Raw genomic sequence first — 19817 nt, forward strand, 5'->3', positions numbered from 1 at the left:
TCCCTGATTTTGATCCCATCTCCCCAGACTGATGGGTCCTGCTCCTTGCCCTCTCACTTCTCCATACATTGCCTAAACAATAATTGCTTTTCTTATATACACTACTAGTGTATATGAACTATCAGCTTTTTCTTGTTTAAGGTAGTGGTGGCCATTCTTGTTCTGAAATGACATCTCAGTGTGCTCCTTCTCTGCTGTTTTCAGTCTGCTTGAAATGTTTTGTGTGCCTTGCATAAAGTCAAACAATTCTTTTGATACTTGACCCCACAAATTACTGACAGCCCAGTTCTCCTTTATTTCTGATGCTGTGTAACACTATCCTGCTCAAAAAAATCTATTTAAAATAACATGATTGAGGAATTTAGCACGAATCCTGCAACTCATAGCCATGCTAAGTAGTATTCTGTTTCACAAGTGGTCCCTTTGAAGTCAGTTGAGTTACACATGCTTTCATCAGTTCTGAACTCAGTCCACTGTGTTTACAACATGCGTATTTGATATTGCACAGTGGGTGTACATAACTTAAAAAATAATAAAACTTTTATTACTTTGAATAGTGTGCACATTAAAGAACAGATTTTCATTTGCATCAAGGCTCTTTGTGCTCCTTTGGCTTTGCAAAAGGCCTTAAAACTAGCATAAATTCCATTAAAAACCAGTTGAAAAATCCCTTTTCACAGCCAATGCTGTGTAAAATGGTGCTGCATGTAAACCAAAATGGAGCCCGTCTCAAAGGAGATTTTTTCATTTCAAGGCGATATTTTCACTTTTTTGTTCTATTTTCCTGTAATAAAAATGCAATAGAATTAATGGCAACTTTTTTGTTGTTGTTTTTAATGTACCATCTTGTAGTAAGCCTTCTATGTTTAGCAGTTGACCATTTTTATCCTTGTGAGTTTCAATCAAATGTTAGCACTTTTTCTATTTACCTGCAAGCAATGTTCATATAAATGTAAAAAGGCTGCTTATTTCTTGAATTACCTCAAAGAAGCAAAAACTAAAAAGGATTAAACTAAGAACATAATGCTAATGGGAAACTGTTGGTTTTTTAAAAATTTTATTTTTTATTTCTGGCTCCCAGCTTGGGAAAGGAAGGAAATGCATAAAAACATATTTTTGAAGAACATTGAGGTAGATTTTTATGTCTACACCTTCTCAAATCTATGCTTTGTTTTTAAGCTCCAGTTCCAGTCCATATGCATAAAATAGGCATTTAAGCAGCACAAAAGAAATCTACTGAAGCTTCAGGAATCTGGACAGTCTGTCTTGATGGGCCAAAGCTCAACACGGTGAAGGGCCTTGGATCACAACAACCTCTTGTAGAGCTTCAGACTGAGAGAAGAGTGGCTGGAAAAGCTGCCCAGTGGAAAGGACCTGGTGATGCTGCTTGTCAGAAGCTGAACACGAGTCAACTTTGCCCAGGTGGCCAAGGCCAATGGCATCCTGACCTGTACCAGGAATAGTGTGGCCAAGAGGACCAGGAAAGTGATTGTCCCCCTGTACTCAGCACTGGTGGGGCTGTACCTCAAATCCTGTGTTTGGTTTTGTGCCCCTCATTGCAAGAAAGATGTGGAAGTGCTGGAAAAAGCCCAGAGAATGGCAATGGAGCTGGGGAAGGGTCTGAAGTACAAGTCTGATGAGGGAGCTGGGGTTGTTTAGCCTGAAGAAAAGGAGACTAAATGGGGACTGTATCACTATATACAACTACCTGAAAGGAGGCTCTAGTGAGGTGGGGATCAGCTTCTTCTCCCGGGTAACAAGTGCCAGAATGAGAGGAAATGATCTTAAATTGAACCAGGGAAGGTTTGGATTGGATATTAGAAATAATTTTTTCATTGTATGAGTGTTCAGGCATTGGAACCGGTTTCCCAGAGAAGTGGTGGAAACGCTGTCCCTGGAAGTGTTCAAAAAACATGTGCATGTGATACTTGGGGATATAGCTTAGTGGTTAACCTGGTGGTTCTGGGATCATGATTGGACTCTGATTTTTAGAGGGCTTTTCCAACCTTAATGACTCTATGATTCAGAAAAAAGTAATAAACAGCCAGAAGTAGTGTAAGTGTATTAGTTGTTACCTGGTAAATGAGTATTGCCTCTTGAAGATGACATTGCATTTGAAACACTAAACAAGAATTTGTGGTATCTGGATCCTTTTCTTGATTGCAACGTATTCATTGTTTGACCCTTGGTAATTCATTTACTCTCTGTTCACCTCTCTATTGGTCTGTCAGCCTGCCTGTGCACTTATCTGTTAATCCTTCTGCCTTGTAGATGTGGTGTAAAGGTAATGACACTTATGCTTTGTGTACAGGATTCTACCTAATATCTGTAGGGATTTGCTAGAGTGCGGAAAAATGCTTTATGTATTTGTCAGTCTTCCCTCTTCATGTTATTCTTGTTTCCTCACCAGAGGAAAACAAAATGGCTGTTGCAAATCTTAAGGGAGAACTCCTGCATGGGAAACCAGTATAAATCTTCAAACCATGTTTGAAGATCTTTTAGTAGGGAGATATCCTGCCTTGACATAGAATATTTTGTTTCTGCTGTATACAAAGTTTATCCATACACAGCTAGTTTAGAGGCTTTCAGTATGGTTCCTGATTACATCCTTCTCATCTTCCTTATTCTTTTTTAACTGGGAAATTAGGCAGTGTATTGGAAATTTTTCTTTATGTGCTGTAGACTACGCTTAAACATTGAGGTCTCAGTAATTTATATGTTTTTAATGGATAGGGGCTTTTCCTTTTGGGTCATTTTCACAGAGAAACCTAGGTTGTCCAAACATATTCTGAAATACATTGGGGGATTATGGTTTCAACACATGCATGCCTAGGGCCAAAGTATGAGTAACATGAAATTTTTTGTTCCATTCCATGAACAAACCACTGTTTTGTGGTGTAATACAAAACATATCTAAGCAGTTTAGATCACTATCAGGCAATACAAGGTTAGATTTTCTATTTATGTGACTACCCAAAGCTCATTAGAAACTCATTTTGTAGCTCTAGGGAAGTAAGAATAAAAAGCAGTGAAAAATAGTACATTGTATTCTGTTCTAATTACACTCTATTTACTGTACTTACTAATATATATCAAGTGTATAATTTTATAGTTACTGACCCCAACTTCCAAAACTTGTGAAGTCCAGGATTGTTCATAAAACTGTTGTGCTTGCAGCTTAACTGAGCAACTTTGATTGGACAAACTAGCTTTTTGTGCATGCAGGCAGACTGTAAATTGCTGCTGCCTTCAGGTAACATGAATGTCCTTGAAGTGTAGTCTTCTCCATTTTCTCCTCTTCACCTGCTCTTAGGCCCACAAGAAAGCTGGTCGTTTCCAGGCCCAAAGAGAGAGAGGAGACAAGAGGAGAAAGTTCTGGAATATCAGAAAACACTTGCAAATATAAGACCTCAGATTCTGGGTGTGGATTTTCACTATTCAGCTCTACACTCTGAGTGCTGGTGCGAGTGTCTTTATGAAAATCACACCAGTGCTCTCCTTAGTCAAGCAGACAGAGGTTTCACATCTCTATCACACTAAACTTGTGCATGTGGGAAGAATCTGATGTGTTGACATAAGGTATTGATGTATGAGCATGTGATAGACAGTTGAGCAAAGAAGGGGGGCAGGACATCTTTTTAAGAGACAGTATTTTTAATTGTTTCTTACTGTATTATCAAGTTTTTCTTTTAAACTACAGCTGTGTGCCCTCTCTGACACACTAGTTTCACCTTTTAATGAAAGGATAAATGCAGAATACAGCATAAACAAGTACCAAAGATTCCCCAGTTAAGGGGAGAGAGAGAAAATAAATCCATTAGCCAACAGAAAAAACCAAGATTTTGGGCAAACCAGTTAAAGCCCAATTATAATCCTCACGCTGTTGCCCCTCACCCAAAATAACATTTTGTAATAAAAGGAAAAGCTACATAAACCCAAACAAAAATGAGTGTTTGCTTTTTCTTTTTTTTTAATGTAAAATGAACCATTTCCCCAATAATAAAAAACTTATCCATATGTGCGTTGGTGGATTAGAAGCACACTTCACAGGTGGTGTAATACACGGGTCTGACATACACTCAAGGCATACACTGAATCTCAGTGAGGCATACTCAGTCATGGTGTATAAGAGCATATTTAACAAGGTTCTAGGTTATATAACACAGTTTAAAATAAGCCATGTAAGCTTGTTGTTCTAACAGAACATGTGTTTTAGAAGAAAAGCTGTGCATGAAAATGTTCCCTAAAATTCAGACAGAAGAATCCTTTCTTCATGCTCTCAGTGTAACGTATTACAGCAATAAAAGGAAAGGACTGTGATGTAGACTGAAAAAAACCTCATGCCTGCTACACATAATAAATGCTGGTTTATTAGTCTGTCTTCTAGTGTATTTTGGTGCCCATACACTCACGTATAGTGAGAAGATGTCACTAAATTAAATCACAGATATTTGTCCTCAGATTAAGGTCACTTTTCCTTCTAGACTCTCTTCTTATTTATTTTAATTAATGAGTGAAAACTCTGTTTTTCTTCATCTTTAGCCTTCTTTCAGGCTTGCTGTTATGCACCTTGTTGTAAATTCCTTGGCTTCCAATCAGGGTTTTATGAGCATGGAGGATTGTATTTAAAAATAAAGATTCTGAACACCCATATGTTTTGAGGTACAATTCCTTTCCTCAGAGGGTATGTAAAACATAAAACAAAAAAGCCTATTTTATTATGGAAATCTGAAAACAATCAGTGAGCCTCTTGTTCAAAGTAACACCAGGTCTGCTTTAATTTTAAACAAATTCAATTTTCTTTAAAGTGCCGTTTATATGCCCATGTTGAATTATAATAGTTAGTAGTAATTTATTGGGGATATTATTCCAGGAATTTTTCTATCTTCTGCCTTTGACCCTAGGGATGCAATAACAGGGTATAAAGAATATATGGTGTAGTATGACACAATATACAGGGCAGGAAGAAGAACATTACAGCAGAAAGTTTGTTTAGAAAAGACATGCTGATAGCGTTATTTCAAGTAAAAACAATCAAAACCCTCCACTTCCATAGTGTTTATACACCATGAGACTACTATCTACCATTGATTTTTCCTTTTTTTTCCCATTAAACTGTCTTCACAGCCAGTGCATTTTCTTGCATGATTATAGAAGAGAGTCATTGTAGCACAAAAATTAAGCAATGTTTGTCCTAATTCAAAGCTAGTGGTTACAAACAGAAAGTGTCTGCTGTGGGTTTTGGATGAAGGCAAGAATATTGTTTTTCTGCTAGTTTCTTTGTATAAACTAAAGATTTTGTGAGAGGATTTGGGATTTTCTTTGTGTTATTTGATTCTTGAATTCCTTTAATCTTTTCAAGCAGAGCTTTGCCATTATTTTCTTGCAATCTTTTTGTTTAAATATTGCAAGATACTGTTCATGTTTTCACAGAAACAGAATCAACCAATAGCAGTTTGTAAGACTAATAGTGTGAAAAGGTTTCATTTGGACTTTCTCTCTTTTCTTTTCTCTTTCTTCTCTTTCCTTTTTTTGTAGTTACTTCTTGCAGCATGAGCTCTGATTTAGAACTGTGGGGAAACTGATATTTAAAAACTCTTTTGCAAGCTTTACATCTGGCATCAGGAGTTTGTCCCATGTCTTGGTAGTAAGTCTCAAGAGACCATTGGAATGAAGAAATAATTGTTTCTCATCCTTCATCATGTGACTGGAATTGAGGCTGTTTAATTCTGTGAAGCTGAAATCTCATCCTTCAAGTTAATCTCGATCCTTGATAAGCAGAACTGACCAGGCAAAGCTATTTTTGCTCTTGGTTGGGGGATTTATTTGCTCTTTATAATAGATTGCATTGATATTTGGTGAACATGTTAACAAAAACGAGAAGGTTATTTGAGATCTGAGAAAAATTTAAAAACATCAGAACTAATAAATTGTAAGATTTATACTAAAATGTCCCTTAGCCTCATAGAGGGGTTCAGGGGATAATATATAGTTTTGTTGGCCCTTATTCCCTCCTTACAAAGCATTGTTGTAGGAAAGGCCACAAGCCCTGGGAGATAAGATTCTATTTTCTGTGTCCTCACAAAAATTTGATTATTCAATATCTCTTTTGTCTCTCCTCGACTAGGGGACCCTTTGCCTAAGCTTTATATTTGTGCATGTAGGAGTTGCCATTTTCGGTTGCCAGAAGCACTAGTGCCAGTGCAGCTGATTTAGCGCTGTAATTTCTGCTAGGCCACCCAAAAGACCAGTGAGTTGGCTGTCAGCCTGTAGTCAGGTGTACTCTGGTTGTAGATGTGCTCTTTTTATGCTACTGCCACCTTTCCAGTAACACATTATCACTCCTGCACTGTTTTGATGATCTAGCATGTTTACAGATTGCTAGAGTGGCAGCACTCTTTGACAATGTGTCATTGCAATACTTCATGAGAGGCAGCTATTCCCAGTGTTTTACTCCAAGGGTGCTTACATCTCAAGCAGGGCAGCTGATCTCAGGACTGCCTTTGGAAAATGTTGAGACAAATAAAACTCCATCTTTCAGACTGACCCATAAATGATAGAAGCGTGAAGGTGCAACCTCTGAGTCACAGAGGGCCTTGTGGCAACTGTCTCCTATGTGACTTTTTGTGCCATGCTCTCATATCCTCCAGAATCCCTGAGCAACAGTAATTTGTGTTGTTTCTTGTTTTACAGTGTAACTAAAACATCACTGTTTAGTGAGAAGTATTCTTGTTCTCTTTTAATCATTGGGTGGCTTTTAAGATGTGGGCAGAAGTAGGCATGAAAACAAAGGGCGTCTGAGCTTCAAAGACTGGGAGCATGGTGGCAAAGAGCAGCACTTTGGCACAGCACATTGGTAGTACAGGATAACACTTCATGTGACAGGATACAGACCACAGGATACCGACAGGCAGTTGGCACCACAGGAGAGCACTTTATGTAACAGGAGAGATAATCAGCATGTGGCTGGCATCACAGCTTAGTAACGCATACAAGGCAATGGGGAACAACTACGTTCTCTCTCTCTCTCTCTCTCTCTCTCTCTCTCTCTCTCTGCCTTCCCCCTCCCCCCCAAGAGGTTATTAAGGCGAAATCCCTTCTTCCCTCTCTGAATAAGTATGTGACATTAGACATATTTACTGGGGGAAGACAGGGATCCAATTTGATTGTGCTAATATTTTTATTTGTCTTAATTTATTGTTTAAAAACATGCCCTTTGCTCACTTGCTGCTGTTGGGGGGACTAAACAATTCAAAGGTTTTCTAAGAAAAAGAGTGACTTCTTAATCACTGCAGTGAGCAGTAATTTTTGGCAACACTATTATACTACCAAGAGGCAATTTTAATAAAACAGTCCAGTGCTTCCGAAGCTCCTGAGGTAAAGCAATTTTAAGTAAATATGAGGGTATATTTCTTTCACTGCTTCTCCTTTTAAACCTTTAAAAGAAAACCACAGTGCCCCTTTGGTGCCTCTTAAGTGGACACAACTGTTGACTTAAAAGAAAGACGAGCTAGTCTTTATGGTTAAGCATTTTAGTCCAACACCCTCTTTTAAAAAGCTACATACTTTAAGGTTTTGTTTAAGGTTGCTCACTCAGATCCAGAGGGACTGTAAAACGTTGGCTGTGGAAAGCCAATCTCCCCACACTAAAGTTTCTTTGGTAGGACTCCAGGAAGCCTTTGGGGCATCCTGATTTCTGTCCACTCTTTGGCTTATATTGTTTCTCCTTGTTTACTGGATAGATGAACTGTTTTCACTTGCTTATGAACAAATGACCTGATGTATCTTTTGCAATAGTTTTCATGCTGGTGTAAAGTTGTGTATGCCAGTGTCAGGGAAAGCACAGTGAGTTACACTGCAATATTCATTGTTTCTTATCAAACTAATTATCTGTTGTATTGAATATCATATTCTGGTCGAGTCTCAAAACTCAGTGTGCCAGAACCTTGCAGATTAAGTTGCACTCTATGTAGTATTAAAGATTGAAGGGGTAGGGTAGAAACAGGGAATAGTTTGTAATTATCTATGGTAATTCAGTGGCTGTCACTTGCTTACCTTTTGGAACATATGATTTGTATACCCCATTTCCAAAATCTGGAATGGGTGCCTATGCAGTTTTACACAGGCAGATACTTAAACATGTGCATTTCTAAATTTACCAACTGATCATAAAATTGAGTGATTCCTGTAATTACGGCATTAAGAATATTGGTTAAAATATGTAAGTATATAGTGCAATACCTCAGTAATTCACAGAATTCAAGAATCACAGAATGGCTAAGGTTGGAAGGGTCCACAGGAGGTCAGCAGTCCAACTTTCCTGCTCAAATAAATATCTAATGCTGGCATTAATGAAAGAAATGTGTGAATTCCTGCTTGCAGCACTCTTCCTACTATTCATTGTAAAAGTGTATGCAAAAAAGTATTACACTCAAAATTTAAATTTAAAGTGATTCATGTAAGTTTATATTACATGCATGTAACACAATACTAATACACTGATGCAGCAAAAATCAGTCTTAAGATGGACTTAAATGTGTCAAACTGTAACAAGTACGTGTACTTAGAGATTGGTATTTATAGCTCCTTTTTGGGTAGAATGCAACTTCTCTTCAAATCAAAGTGAAGACTACTATTCACATGGATAAAACATAGATTATACTCTAGGACTGAACTCCTTTCTCTTCCCCTTCCTTGCAATCCACTTTTTGAGTCTCCATGCCTAAAAATGTCCTCCAAACACAGTATGTGTACATGCATATAATTTACCACCCACAATTGACATGTTCATTTCAAAGTTCTTTGTCAAAAAGTAGCTCCCATATGAGGAGGCTCATTACCTTTTAAAGACTACATTAATGAGAACAACTCTCAACCTTATTCTTAATGACATTTATCCAGCTAACAGTTTGAAAAAGCTTGACAGTAAAATTTTTCCCTATTCATAATGAGGTCTGGTTTAGCCTCCTCAAAAACTGACCTACAGATTATATCATTGCCCTAATAGGTGAACTATCCTGGTTTTAAATCCAACTATGTTTCTTGAAATATTCACCAGAGACATAAAAAGTAGGGAAAATATATTATAAGTTTATTACACTTTGGTTACTTATTAAATTGCAACTCCTGCTTTAGGCTTCTGTCAGAGGTCTGATTATGAATCGGTCAGATGGATGGGCTCTGCTGGGAGAGTTACAGAGTATAGAACCATTGTAGCAGAACATGTTTGCATCAAGGATTTTTTCTGCTTTTTTTGGCAAAGTACACAAGATTTACTTCTCCTCCAGTTTAGAACATTCTAAATTAATAGATTTTCAGTATAAAATAGCAGTAGATAAGAATAGACAGTTCATTCACAGTTTTCAGTAATGTAGCTCTTCTATCCCACAAACCTTGCTTCCATCTTGCTCTTCCTTTCCTTATTCATCATAGTTTTCTACATAGACTTAATATATAGAAAGTTATTGCTATTGAAGTGCAATAAGGGTGACCTTGTATATTTTTCTCTTTTTTTAAAACAAAACCAAAAACCTTGAGGTTTCAGGCAAAGTTGGGTTCCCTTTTACATGGTGAAAAATGCCCACTAGATGTATAGCTCCAAGGACCCTGGTGCTGATTCAGAAATGAAAATATTCGAAGATGAAGGAGAGACACTGAAGCTTAGATGAACATTGATCAAGAGAGACTTTTCTTTAAAAACCTAGTGAATGTTTTCTACAAATTGGTTGGATTGTGGAAGCGTACTTGAAAATTTTCCCAGTTGTTCAGTTGTGTAGAGATTGCAACTTAATAAACACTAGAAACAAAACATTTTTACAAGATAAGGTATTTTTTTCAAGTTACTAGCTTGTCCTACATTTTATTTCCAAATATATCGATAGTATGGATCATACCTGAAAAATTAAAAAAAATATATTAAAGCAATTTATGAATTTTAGTTTTATTATATAAATAAAACTTTATTTTATTATATAAATAAAACTTTATTTTATTATATAAATTTATTATATAAATTTTAGTTTTTATTATATAAACCAGTAAAGGCAGTTATTTTTTTTTCTCTTGAAAAACTATTAGAAAACAGGATCTAAGGCCAAACCATGTTCTCTTCTGCTGCCTTTTAACAGCTAAGGATTTCACTCAAGTCATATACCTTCTGTCCTCAGCTGTCCTTTTGCAGTTCTGCTCTTTATGGTGTATCTAAATCAGAGCACTGATTCTGTATGTCAGTTAATTAGAAATCTGTTGACTGAAAGTTTCAGAATACACCTTTTACAGCCTGTTGTTAGACTTCTACACTTCATTTTAAACAGATGTTCTTCCAAGGGAAGTAGTAAACTTTAGATTTAAAAGGCCTTGATGGGGTTTGCAACAAAAAGTTTTACTTGATAACCTTGTCTGTGAAAAACTAACAGTGAAATACAGTAAAAGCTTGTTTCTTGCTAGTTGATTTCTTGTCAGTTATAAGGGATGATTAGCATTAACCAAGAAAGTAGGTCTTTTGAAATGGAATTGTCAGATCCTTAGCTACTGAAGAGCCATATTTCTCATCTTGCTGTGGGGTGGAATTTCTTGTTATTTCTTTTTCATTTTCAAGTGAAGAAGGAAGTGTTAGTGCCAGCAGGATGAAAAGGTGTCTTAGTGTTAATTTTGCTTAGAAGTATAATGATCAACATCTGCATTTAAAGATTTGAATCCTGTTTTTTTAATCTAAGAACCACAATGACATTTAAGAGGTTTTGACATTTTTGAGTCCTTCAACATTAGTAGTTGAAGTGTAATGATTAAATGTTTTCTCCTTTTAATCTGGTCCATTTTTTTCTCTTAGTTTTTATTTCTCTTTAGTCTGGGTGTAATTTTGTAGAAAACTCCTAAAATGTCATTGCAAATAAAATTCCTGTGAATAAAAGTATTATTTGTTTTTCTTCTAACTTATGATAATGATTGGGGTATTAAGTACATAGAAACATGTCAAACCAATAGCTTAGGACAAAAAGAGTAACACACATTTCCTCTGCTAAGCCTGTTGGGTTTATATCTCAATTGATGGACAATACTGTGTCTGACCAAAGGCTGTTAAAAAACTCTTCTTTTAAACTGAATTCATCACTTATGCAAACTCTTGATCAACCTGATGAATATTTATAGTAAGTACTTCAAAACTTGAATTATGTAATTTTAAACTTTTTATTTTTCTGTCAAACATATTTTTGTATTAGTCAGAGTGACTAACTCCAAAAAAGTGTTTACAGTGTAAAAGACATGCTGGGGCTTCTTTCCTTTATTGTAGGAACCCCAAAGCACAGCACAAATTTGCATGCTGTCCATGCTTACATGATTTCCTGTTTTTAACTCCTTTACTGTAGCACTGAGAAAAAAATCTCATTTTGTTTATCTTAATATAAATGGTTACCTCAGCATCATGAGAATACTTTTATTTTCAGTGACTCTAAGATATATTAAAGAGGTGGCAAAGCATCTTATACATGGAAGGCAGTCATCTTTCTTAAGTGACGTTCAGGCAAATCTTTTTATTAGATCAAACTTGTCCTTCCACCGCCAGTATAACTTCTTTATTATGTCAGGAGCTAGTTTGAGGAAAAAATGCTTGTGCTTAGGCCTGGTCTTGTTTCTGGGTTTTTTTTGTTTGTTTGTTTGTGTTTGTTTTGGGTTTTTTTGCAGTTTGTTTTTTTGTTTGTTTGTTTGTTGTTTGTTTGTTTGTTTGTTTTGATAACTTAGTACTAATCACCATAGAGCTATTAGTTTCATTCTCCCTGTGTAAATTGGAATAATCCTACTTCCTTTTTTCACTATTTATCTATTTAATCTACTGATATGGAGAGCTTTTTGGAGCAGTTATTTGTTTGATTTTTGTATTTTAACTGTCCCAAGCTCAAATATATTCCTGGCAGAAACAATGAGATATAGTGAAAAATATTTTTAAAAAGCAGCATTATAGACATAACAGTGTAATCTGCAGCAGCAGATTTGTACAGCTTAACCTCATATGGTTTTCCTAAAAAATACTGGATTACATCTGCATAGTGCCTCACATTTCTAAAATGTGAGGAAGAGGTTTCTGCCTGAGCTGATACTTGCAATGTTTAGATATTTCTATGAGAAAAAACATAGCAGTCATAGAAAAAGGAATTTGTGCTTTGTCCTTAAAAATACATCCTGAAGACTGTGTTGTGGGTCTACCCCACTGGTACTTACACTGCTATGTTAATAATAATGCAGTTTTATTGAATGATGATTGCCCCTCTTTTTCCCTGCCACATGTATTATGCAAGGTCAGGGAGCAGGTTATAAAATCACTTTTTAAAAAAATTTGATTTTCAAGCTTTTGAAATTTGGATGCTGGTTGGGTGGTACTAGGCAGATGTGAAAGCTCTGAAAATGATTGCAGTGTTTTCTACAGCAGGATTACTAGCCAGAATCAGGATCCCCACACCTGCAGAATTCCAAGACCCTGGGATATTCATTGCCCTTTGAGCCTTACCTTTTGGTTTTTTCCTTTAACTGTTTTAGTTCAACTGAATGTACAGCCACAATATGTGGAAATGGACAGATGCTGCCAAAACCAGAAAAAAAAAACCACAAGAAAGGGCAGCCTTCAATGTTGTCTGCAGCTCCCTGCTGTGATTTTTTCACTGAAGCAGTAGAGGGGTTTACCAAATGCACTGCTAGCCTTACATGTTCTGAGACAGGCTTTAAAATGGACAGTTTTACATTCTCCTGTCTACTTTCCATGGTCTCTTCCTTCCCACTTTTTTGGCATCCACTTCTATCAATGACAGTGAGATAGCTCATTTCAGGTTTGTTGTTACTGTCTTTTAGGTGAAGCTAGAGGGGAAGAATCTCTTAAATGAAAAACCCTGGTTTCATTTGGCCTTGTAATGCTTGTGTTCATTAACAACTGTACAATGTGACTTGGCCAGCAGGAATATTTATTCTAAAAGTGAGCATTAAGAGAATAAACTACTAAAACCAGAGAGATCAAGTTAGTGCCACTATGGGTACAAGTGGAGTAATGCAGTACATGTGTGATACACTTCTAAATTAGTTTCACTACTCTGTGTGTTGATGCAGTGGGTAAATAGGATCTGGGCCTTATTGCTCCTTCTGATTTCTAGGGTTGGGAAGAAATAAATGGGCTCCACATCTATGAGAACAAGTTATTGTGAGCAGCATTTATACAGAAGCTATGTGGAGAGGGGGAAGCCTTTTGCTCACCCTCTTGCAATGATCTAGTGACAGTTTATAAATATGTCTGTAACATAGTGTCCTGGATGAAGCCTGAAGACACATGTCTTTCCGTGTGTGAGGCAGTGAGAATTATGCCCTTCAAATTAGGGAACTGAAATATCATGCAGTATTTGTGTCTGGTGTCAAGTCATTAGCCCATCTCAAACATCAATATTAGATTTGCTGGTTTTCCTTCAAGACAGTTCCGTAATTCCTGGAATGCTAACAGAAAATTTTCAGTAAGGGATTGAAGAACACTAAATAACCTGCATATAGTTGTCAGACATTGAACAGTAAGGGAGTCTATTCTCAAATTTTTGTTCAGGGTTTATTTGATTCATTTACCATCCTAACAGGGGGAGTGATAGTGCTGAAAAGAAATAGCGAAAGAGCAACCAAATCTGAAATTAAAAGTTTAGGAAAAAGTTGTCTGAGAATTCATATACAAGCTAAGTAGGCACCATGACATTGTGGTGTTTCTCCATGCAGAAGTTTCCCTTATGCAGTTACCTTTTTGAGACCCTCCTTGAAACAGCTCAAATCCTGGAGCATGACACTGTGAGCATCAGCCTAATATTTGCCAAGGACCTTGCAGGTCATTGAAGTGAGTGGGTATGACTTAAAGAAGTTCATTGTATTCATCACTTTTTAAAGGATGAAATTTTGTATGTGCCTTGCCAAATGTGAATGCAGCTGTCTGAGAAACAAAGGGTAGAAGCATGTAAGTTGCAGTGAGTGAAGACTGGATATTTGAAGGTTTGTACTCAATATGCAATCTGCTTTTCACTTATAGCCCAAGGTTTTCTGCCTGTCTCTACCACCATCTTTCAGAAAACACAGAGAACAACTGTCTTTTTAAAAATCTATCAAGTTTTTGCTTGGATATAATAATATATAAAATCTTCCTGAATTTCAGTTCTTTGCTTTGAGTATAGCATGAACAACTCTTTTAAATTCCTCTTTTGTGTATTGTTACATAATTGCCCTATTGATTATCTATTTAGTTTTTATACAAGTTAGATTGATACTGTCATCTAGGGTGTGGTAAGAATAATTTGAAATTTTTTTTGTTATTATATCTGTATCTTTTAAAGTAGTGTGAAAAATATGATTTATGTCAGACAAATCTAGGTAAAACTAAAGTTATTATTCTATTTTCATGAATGATCAGTGAGAAATTGTTTAGACAGAAAATAAAAGTGACTGGTATATAGAGAATGGAACCAAGGCATGGTTATGCTTTGAGAGTTGTTATGTGGGGAGTTTAGGAGGGCAAGAGTACAAATTAGAAAGTCTTCCCTGTAGGCTTATAATAAAATCTTTACTGGTGTTTGTCACTGCAGAAGTAGTGGCAGAGTCTTGGAACCCTGGGTAAGGCATGCTTGCTTCTAGCTTTGGGAAATCAGTCCATTTTTTGAAACTACATAAATTTGGAAGTATTGAACTACTCTGCTTTTGACTGACAGAGATTCCTCGCTGTCCTATCTGAAGCTTATGGGCAAGAGAAAGTAGTAAATTATGCTCTCCTTGCTGATATTTTGGGATGAACAGAAGTTTTGAGATTTTAGGGCTGTCAGTCTAATACTGTAATGAGAACCAGCTTGAAACAAAGGGAATTGAGAATAAAATATGTTTCATTTTTCCAGCCTAACAATATTTGGGGCTTGTATTTTTTTTAAGTTTTCAGTTTTGAACAACTTAAGTCCTGTGGACATATAAGGCAAGGACAGGTTGTTGCAGCTGTTGAGCTTATTTTTTTTATTCTCCTTACTATATTTCCAACAGAAAGAAGAAGGAAATTTAAACTTCATGTACAGACAAAAAAAATTATTCAAATGTCAAAGGGGATCGGAAAATAAGGGAGTCTTTGTTCTTCACCTTCTTTTGAACTACGAGCTGCCAACCATTACTAAAGCTGGTACCGCAGATATGTAAGATCTTCATGTATGTGGTAAGGTCTATGTAGTGCATACAGTGAAGGTAGATAAGAAGCAAATTTTGATATAATATCTAGCCTGTGTTTCTTCTGAGGTACATCTCTGCCACATTAGAGCAGCAAGGCCTTACTTTGCTTTTAGTTTCCAACTAATTAGAGAAATAGAAAAATTCTACATTCTTCAGTCAGGCTAGCTGTTAGAGTGCGTGATGCACTGTTAATCCCTTAGATGATATGGCTAGCAATAGTCTGAGTTCTGTGGAGTTATTGAGGAAAGATGGAGTAAAAGGGTAAAGTGCAGGAGATGTAAATATCAAAGATATGTCAAATTTTGTAGTGTATACCTCTCCTTTAAAAAATAGCAGAACTACTTTCTGGAATGACTATGTACTAGCCCTCCCAGCAGCTTCTACTGTAATCATGATTACAAGGCTTATGCAAGGTAAATGTTGACTTGTTCTGCTTAAAGAAGTAATTCTGACTTTTTTCATTTTCCCCAATTTTGTATCCATTCTGCCCCTTTACTAAGTTAGAACTGATACAAGTAAGAATTTAGTCAAGGGTTTTGCCATGATATATTTGCTGTACATGCCTGGGCTGTTCCATTATACCGCTGGGAGGGAATATGTGTGACTGTTCTGTCAATACTGAAAAATATATTCAGCTTGCTTGCTTTTCTGTGCAAGTCAGATGAGAAGAAACTGTTGCTTTTGGATCTTATGAGTTCTGCTCTTAATGCTACATTTTATGTTGTCAGGCAATGAACACAGGATTGTTTTGTGGCCAGAAAGAATGGGAAATTGTCAAGGGTTTCTGCATGCAACTGTGTATAACTCCTGGAGCAATGATTATAGTACTTAGGAGTCACTTAACATATAAGAATTTGGTTTCATTTAATCACCGGTATGGTAAAAAAGGAATTTCTGAACTGGAAAGGTACATCCGAACCAAGAAGGTTCTCCTTGATTACGTTCCCTTCTGTCTAATTTATATCTATGGTATCCTTCAATGCCCTTTTCTATTTCTCACCATAAAAATGTCCAAGTGTTTTTAAGGTTAATTTATATCACTTATGTTGATAAATAAACTTGTCAGCTCTATGCATGTGCTCAGTACTCGTGGAGTGATATATTCTATTGGAGTTCTAACTAAATTCCCTTTTTATTCCTGTAGTGCTTTACTTACTTGCATTCCCAGACATGGGCATTCCTATACATGTCCCAGACAGCTTATTTCTTTCTACCTTATCAGGATTTTAAGGAATTTTAAATAAGATTCACACTGGGTTACATTGAACCTTGTCCTTGTTATTTACTTTTGGCTTACATGTGTCAATTCCCTCAATTTGGAATTCTGCTGTATTTTATTTCACTTCTGAAAAAAAAAATTCTCTTGATTCCTAGTAGGAGTGCATTGAATTCACCCGTTGTCCTGTTGCTGTCAAAGCTCAGAATCATCTTCTACATTTCAGATCACATGCTTTGGCCATTGGTTTTTCTTTCCTTTTCTCCCCTGTGAATATATACTGACTCATTGAGCTTGCATACCTTCCTTTAATATCATCTTCTACATTTCACACATACTTGCTAACAAATCATTATTGTTCATTTTGGTATTTCCAAATAAAGCCTAAAATGTCACCCAGCTGTAGCTTCTCCTCTTGCTCCTATCAGGTTGTCTACATTGGCTCACTCAGTTCCGTCTCAGGATTTTTGTTACTTTTTTGTTTTCCTCATTCTTTGATTCCTGTGGTGCTGCCTCCTGAAGACAACCACATGGTTGATGCCTGGTCCCATTATCCAGCTGTTGGTAGAATCCTCAATAACATATTCCCACTAGCATGTCTAAATGTGATGTGTGATGAGTAAAACCTTTGGCAGACCCTTTTCTGAAGGTACTGCTTACTATTTTCCCCACTCCCATACTCAGATATTGTACTTCAGATAGCACAACAACTCCTTCCCTATGAATATTTGAAACATGTAGATGCAACTTCTGAGTTTACAATGATGGACACAGTCACAGAGGACTAGCATTCCAGAAAAGTCCAAGAATAAGATATGTAATAGACTCATTTTCTGCTTGTTTCTAATTATGTTATTGTATTTTGAACGTTGATACTAGGATGTAGTTTACCTCACTTTCAATCTAATCATAGCAGACTGAAATCTTGTGAATGGAAATGGACTAAATAAAACAGTGGAAACACATTTCCATTTTCACATTAAGGTAATATGTTAAGAAATTCCACATGGTGATTGTGAGGAGCATATATATATATGTATACATTAATATGTAATCCTACTTTCCTTTGCTTGTACCTTTGTGTTTTGGTTTGAAAGACAGGTATCTGCCAAAGAAGAGGGGAACCTCCCGTGGAATGGAAAATATGATCCCCTTCCCTCCAAATTGCTACAACTTTGAAATTATGGGGCTTTCAGGCCCCACATATCAGAATATATATACAATACCAGATACCGAAAAATGTATATAATATCAGAAAACAAATAACACTTCTTTACTAGTATATATGTAACAAGACAAACAACAACAATGGCAGCAAGAACAAACAGAAACCCAGTGGCAGCCTTCTCTTGGCCGCAGGCGCTTTCCCCTTTGGTGCAGTTCCAGTCACAGCCGGCAGGGGCGCTGCTGGCTCCTGGCTGGGCAGGGCAGGTGCGATGATTCCCCCGCGGCTGCAGGAGGCGCTGTGGCGCCAATTCAGTCAAGTCTCCTTCAGGTGGTAATGGTGGATGGGTGCAGCAGGAACCTCGGACCAGTGGCGGGAATGGCAGGGTGGGCTCACCCGGCGCAGCAAGAGGTAGCAGAAATCCGGCAGCTGTGGAGGAGCTGCAGAGGGTGCTTGGCTATAGTGTAGCAAAGAAACCTCAGAGTTGTGGCAGAGAAATGGAAGGGGCTGGGCAGCAGCAGCCTGGCTCTCGAACACGAACAGGAGAGGCTCCCGTAGAGGGGTAAGGAGCTCGGTGTCCCAGGGTTTCCCTTGAGGCACCTGAGCAGATGGTGAAGAGTTCTTTTTTTTAGTGAGGTAGGGTGTTAATAAGGTTCCAGTGCAATGGCTGCTCCCACAAGGAGAGACTCACTCACAGTAGGAGAAGGCGGTAGGAGACGGAACCTTGCAGTGGTGGTGCATTGTCCCCACAGTTACTGCAGCCTGTTTACCCCACAACACTGACAGTGAGAGAGAGCTAGGAGCTGTGCTCAGCCCCTTCCCCCAGCCCAAATCTCACAGTATCTTTCCTCTTCTGAGAGAAAACCCTTCAGCTAAGAGAGTGGCCATGCCACCCTTCTCCTGAACCCAGGCAACTTCTTTTGTCTCGCTTAAATACTGGTCCTTACTGACTCTTAGGAACATACTGAGAAAATTCCTTGAGAGAAGGAAAACAAAAGGAGCAATCCTAACCTCCAACACTTTGTCAAGCCCAAAACACATTCAGCTCCAACTAATTAGTTAGAATTGTCAATATGTATACAAACATAATTTCCTGTTGTCATTAGCCCATTTTTCTTCCATACTTCTCATCTGCTGAATACATTTGCATTTTTCTTTTTATTTTTCCCTGCTGCTAACACTCTGCATTTCATTCCTACATCTGTGTATTTTGGGTTTGTGGTTAGGTTGACTTTTCCCCCCCCACAATTCATTTGATACGGCAACACTAGCATTCTTTTTAAGTGTCTTTTAATGAAAGTAAGAACTAAAGTGGACTTTTTCATTTAATTCCTATCTCTGGACTACACAGAAAACATGTATTTTGATTTACCACAGTTTTTAAATAGCTATTAAAAATAGTTTGAAGGTAAGACAGACCTGTGAACACCAGTTTGTAACACAGGAATCTAAATTCTGGAAAGATAGGTTGCACACCCTTAGGAAATGATTGTGCATTTTTGCAGCTGAGTGCACTGGTGACAGTAAAAGCAGTTATTCTTCCTGTTAAGAACACTGACTACCAGAACAAGGACAGTAGGAGTTATCCATTCTTGATGCATTTTATGCTTTTCATTTATATTGCTGCCCAGTTAAGTCTGATTTAAGTCAAGGCTTGGATACAAGTTACACTGAAATACCCCTTGAAATTAATAATAAAACTATTAAGCAATTTACTTTGTCTCAGATTTGTATTAATGCTTCTGCATACACTAAGGGTCATTAGTGAACTAAGAAGATGTTAATTTTATTTTTTTAAAGAAATTTAGATTTAGAGAAATTTCTAAATTTTAAGATTTAGAAATCCCTAATTTTTTCTGAAAATTTGTAGTTATTTAGGAGTTTCTAATGCTTTTCATAAAAACACAGGGTGATATATTCTAACTTTTCTTTGCCAATGAAACTGGATATTTGTTGGATATGGGCTTACCGGTAGAAAGGCCAGTGAAATGCACAATATTCCCTTTTATCTGCCCTTAAGCTTTGACAAAGTTTATATTCCCTTTTCACTTGTATATAGCCAAGTATAACAACACTGGAGGTATGATATGGTCACTGGAGCATTGCACAAATACATCTGCTGCAAATTGTATTATGAGGTTTAGCTGCACCTCTTCAGTTTCTGTTACTGCTGCTATATAAAGGTGTAGTTACAAAATTGTTCAAGTTGATTTCCTCTTTGCG

At 37.1% G+C, this 19817-nt stretch overlaps 1 protein-coding gene across 7 annotated transcripts in view; it reads left to right on the forward strand.

Moving 5' to 3' along the window:
- Positions 1-19817, forward strand: part of SUGCT (succinyl-CoA:glutarate-CoA transferase) — a 327347-nt gene that overhangs the window by 187672 nt on the left and 119858 nt on the right. The window contains exon 13 of one of the 7 annotated variants that reach the window (XM_063405296.1): positions 15034-15199. The exons of the other annotated variants lie outside the window; for them this stretch is intronic. Coding sequence (XP_063261366.1) covers positions 15034-15183 — 150 coding nt within the window. The 3' untranslated portion in view covers positions 15184-15199. The remainder of the gene's footprint in view (positions 1-15033; positions 15200-19817) is intronic. 7 annotated transcript variants of the gene reach the window in all.

This window comes from Prinia subflava, chromosome 1 (assembly GCF_021018805.1).
Source record: "Prinia subflava isolate CZ2003 ecotype Zambia chromosome 1, Cam_Psub_1.2, whole genome shotgun sequence".
NCBI lineage: Eukaryota > Metazoa > Chordata > Aves > Passeriformes > Cisticolidae > Prinia > Prinia subflava.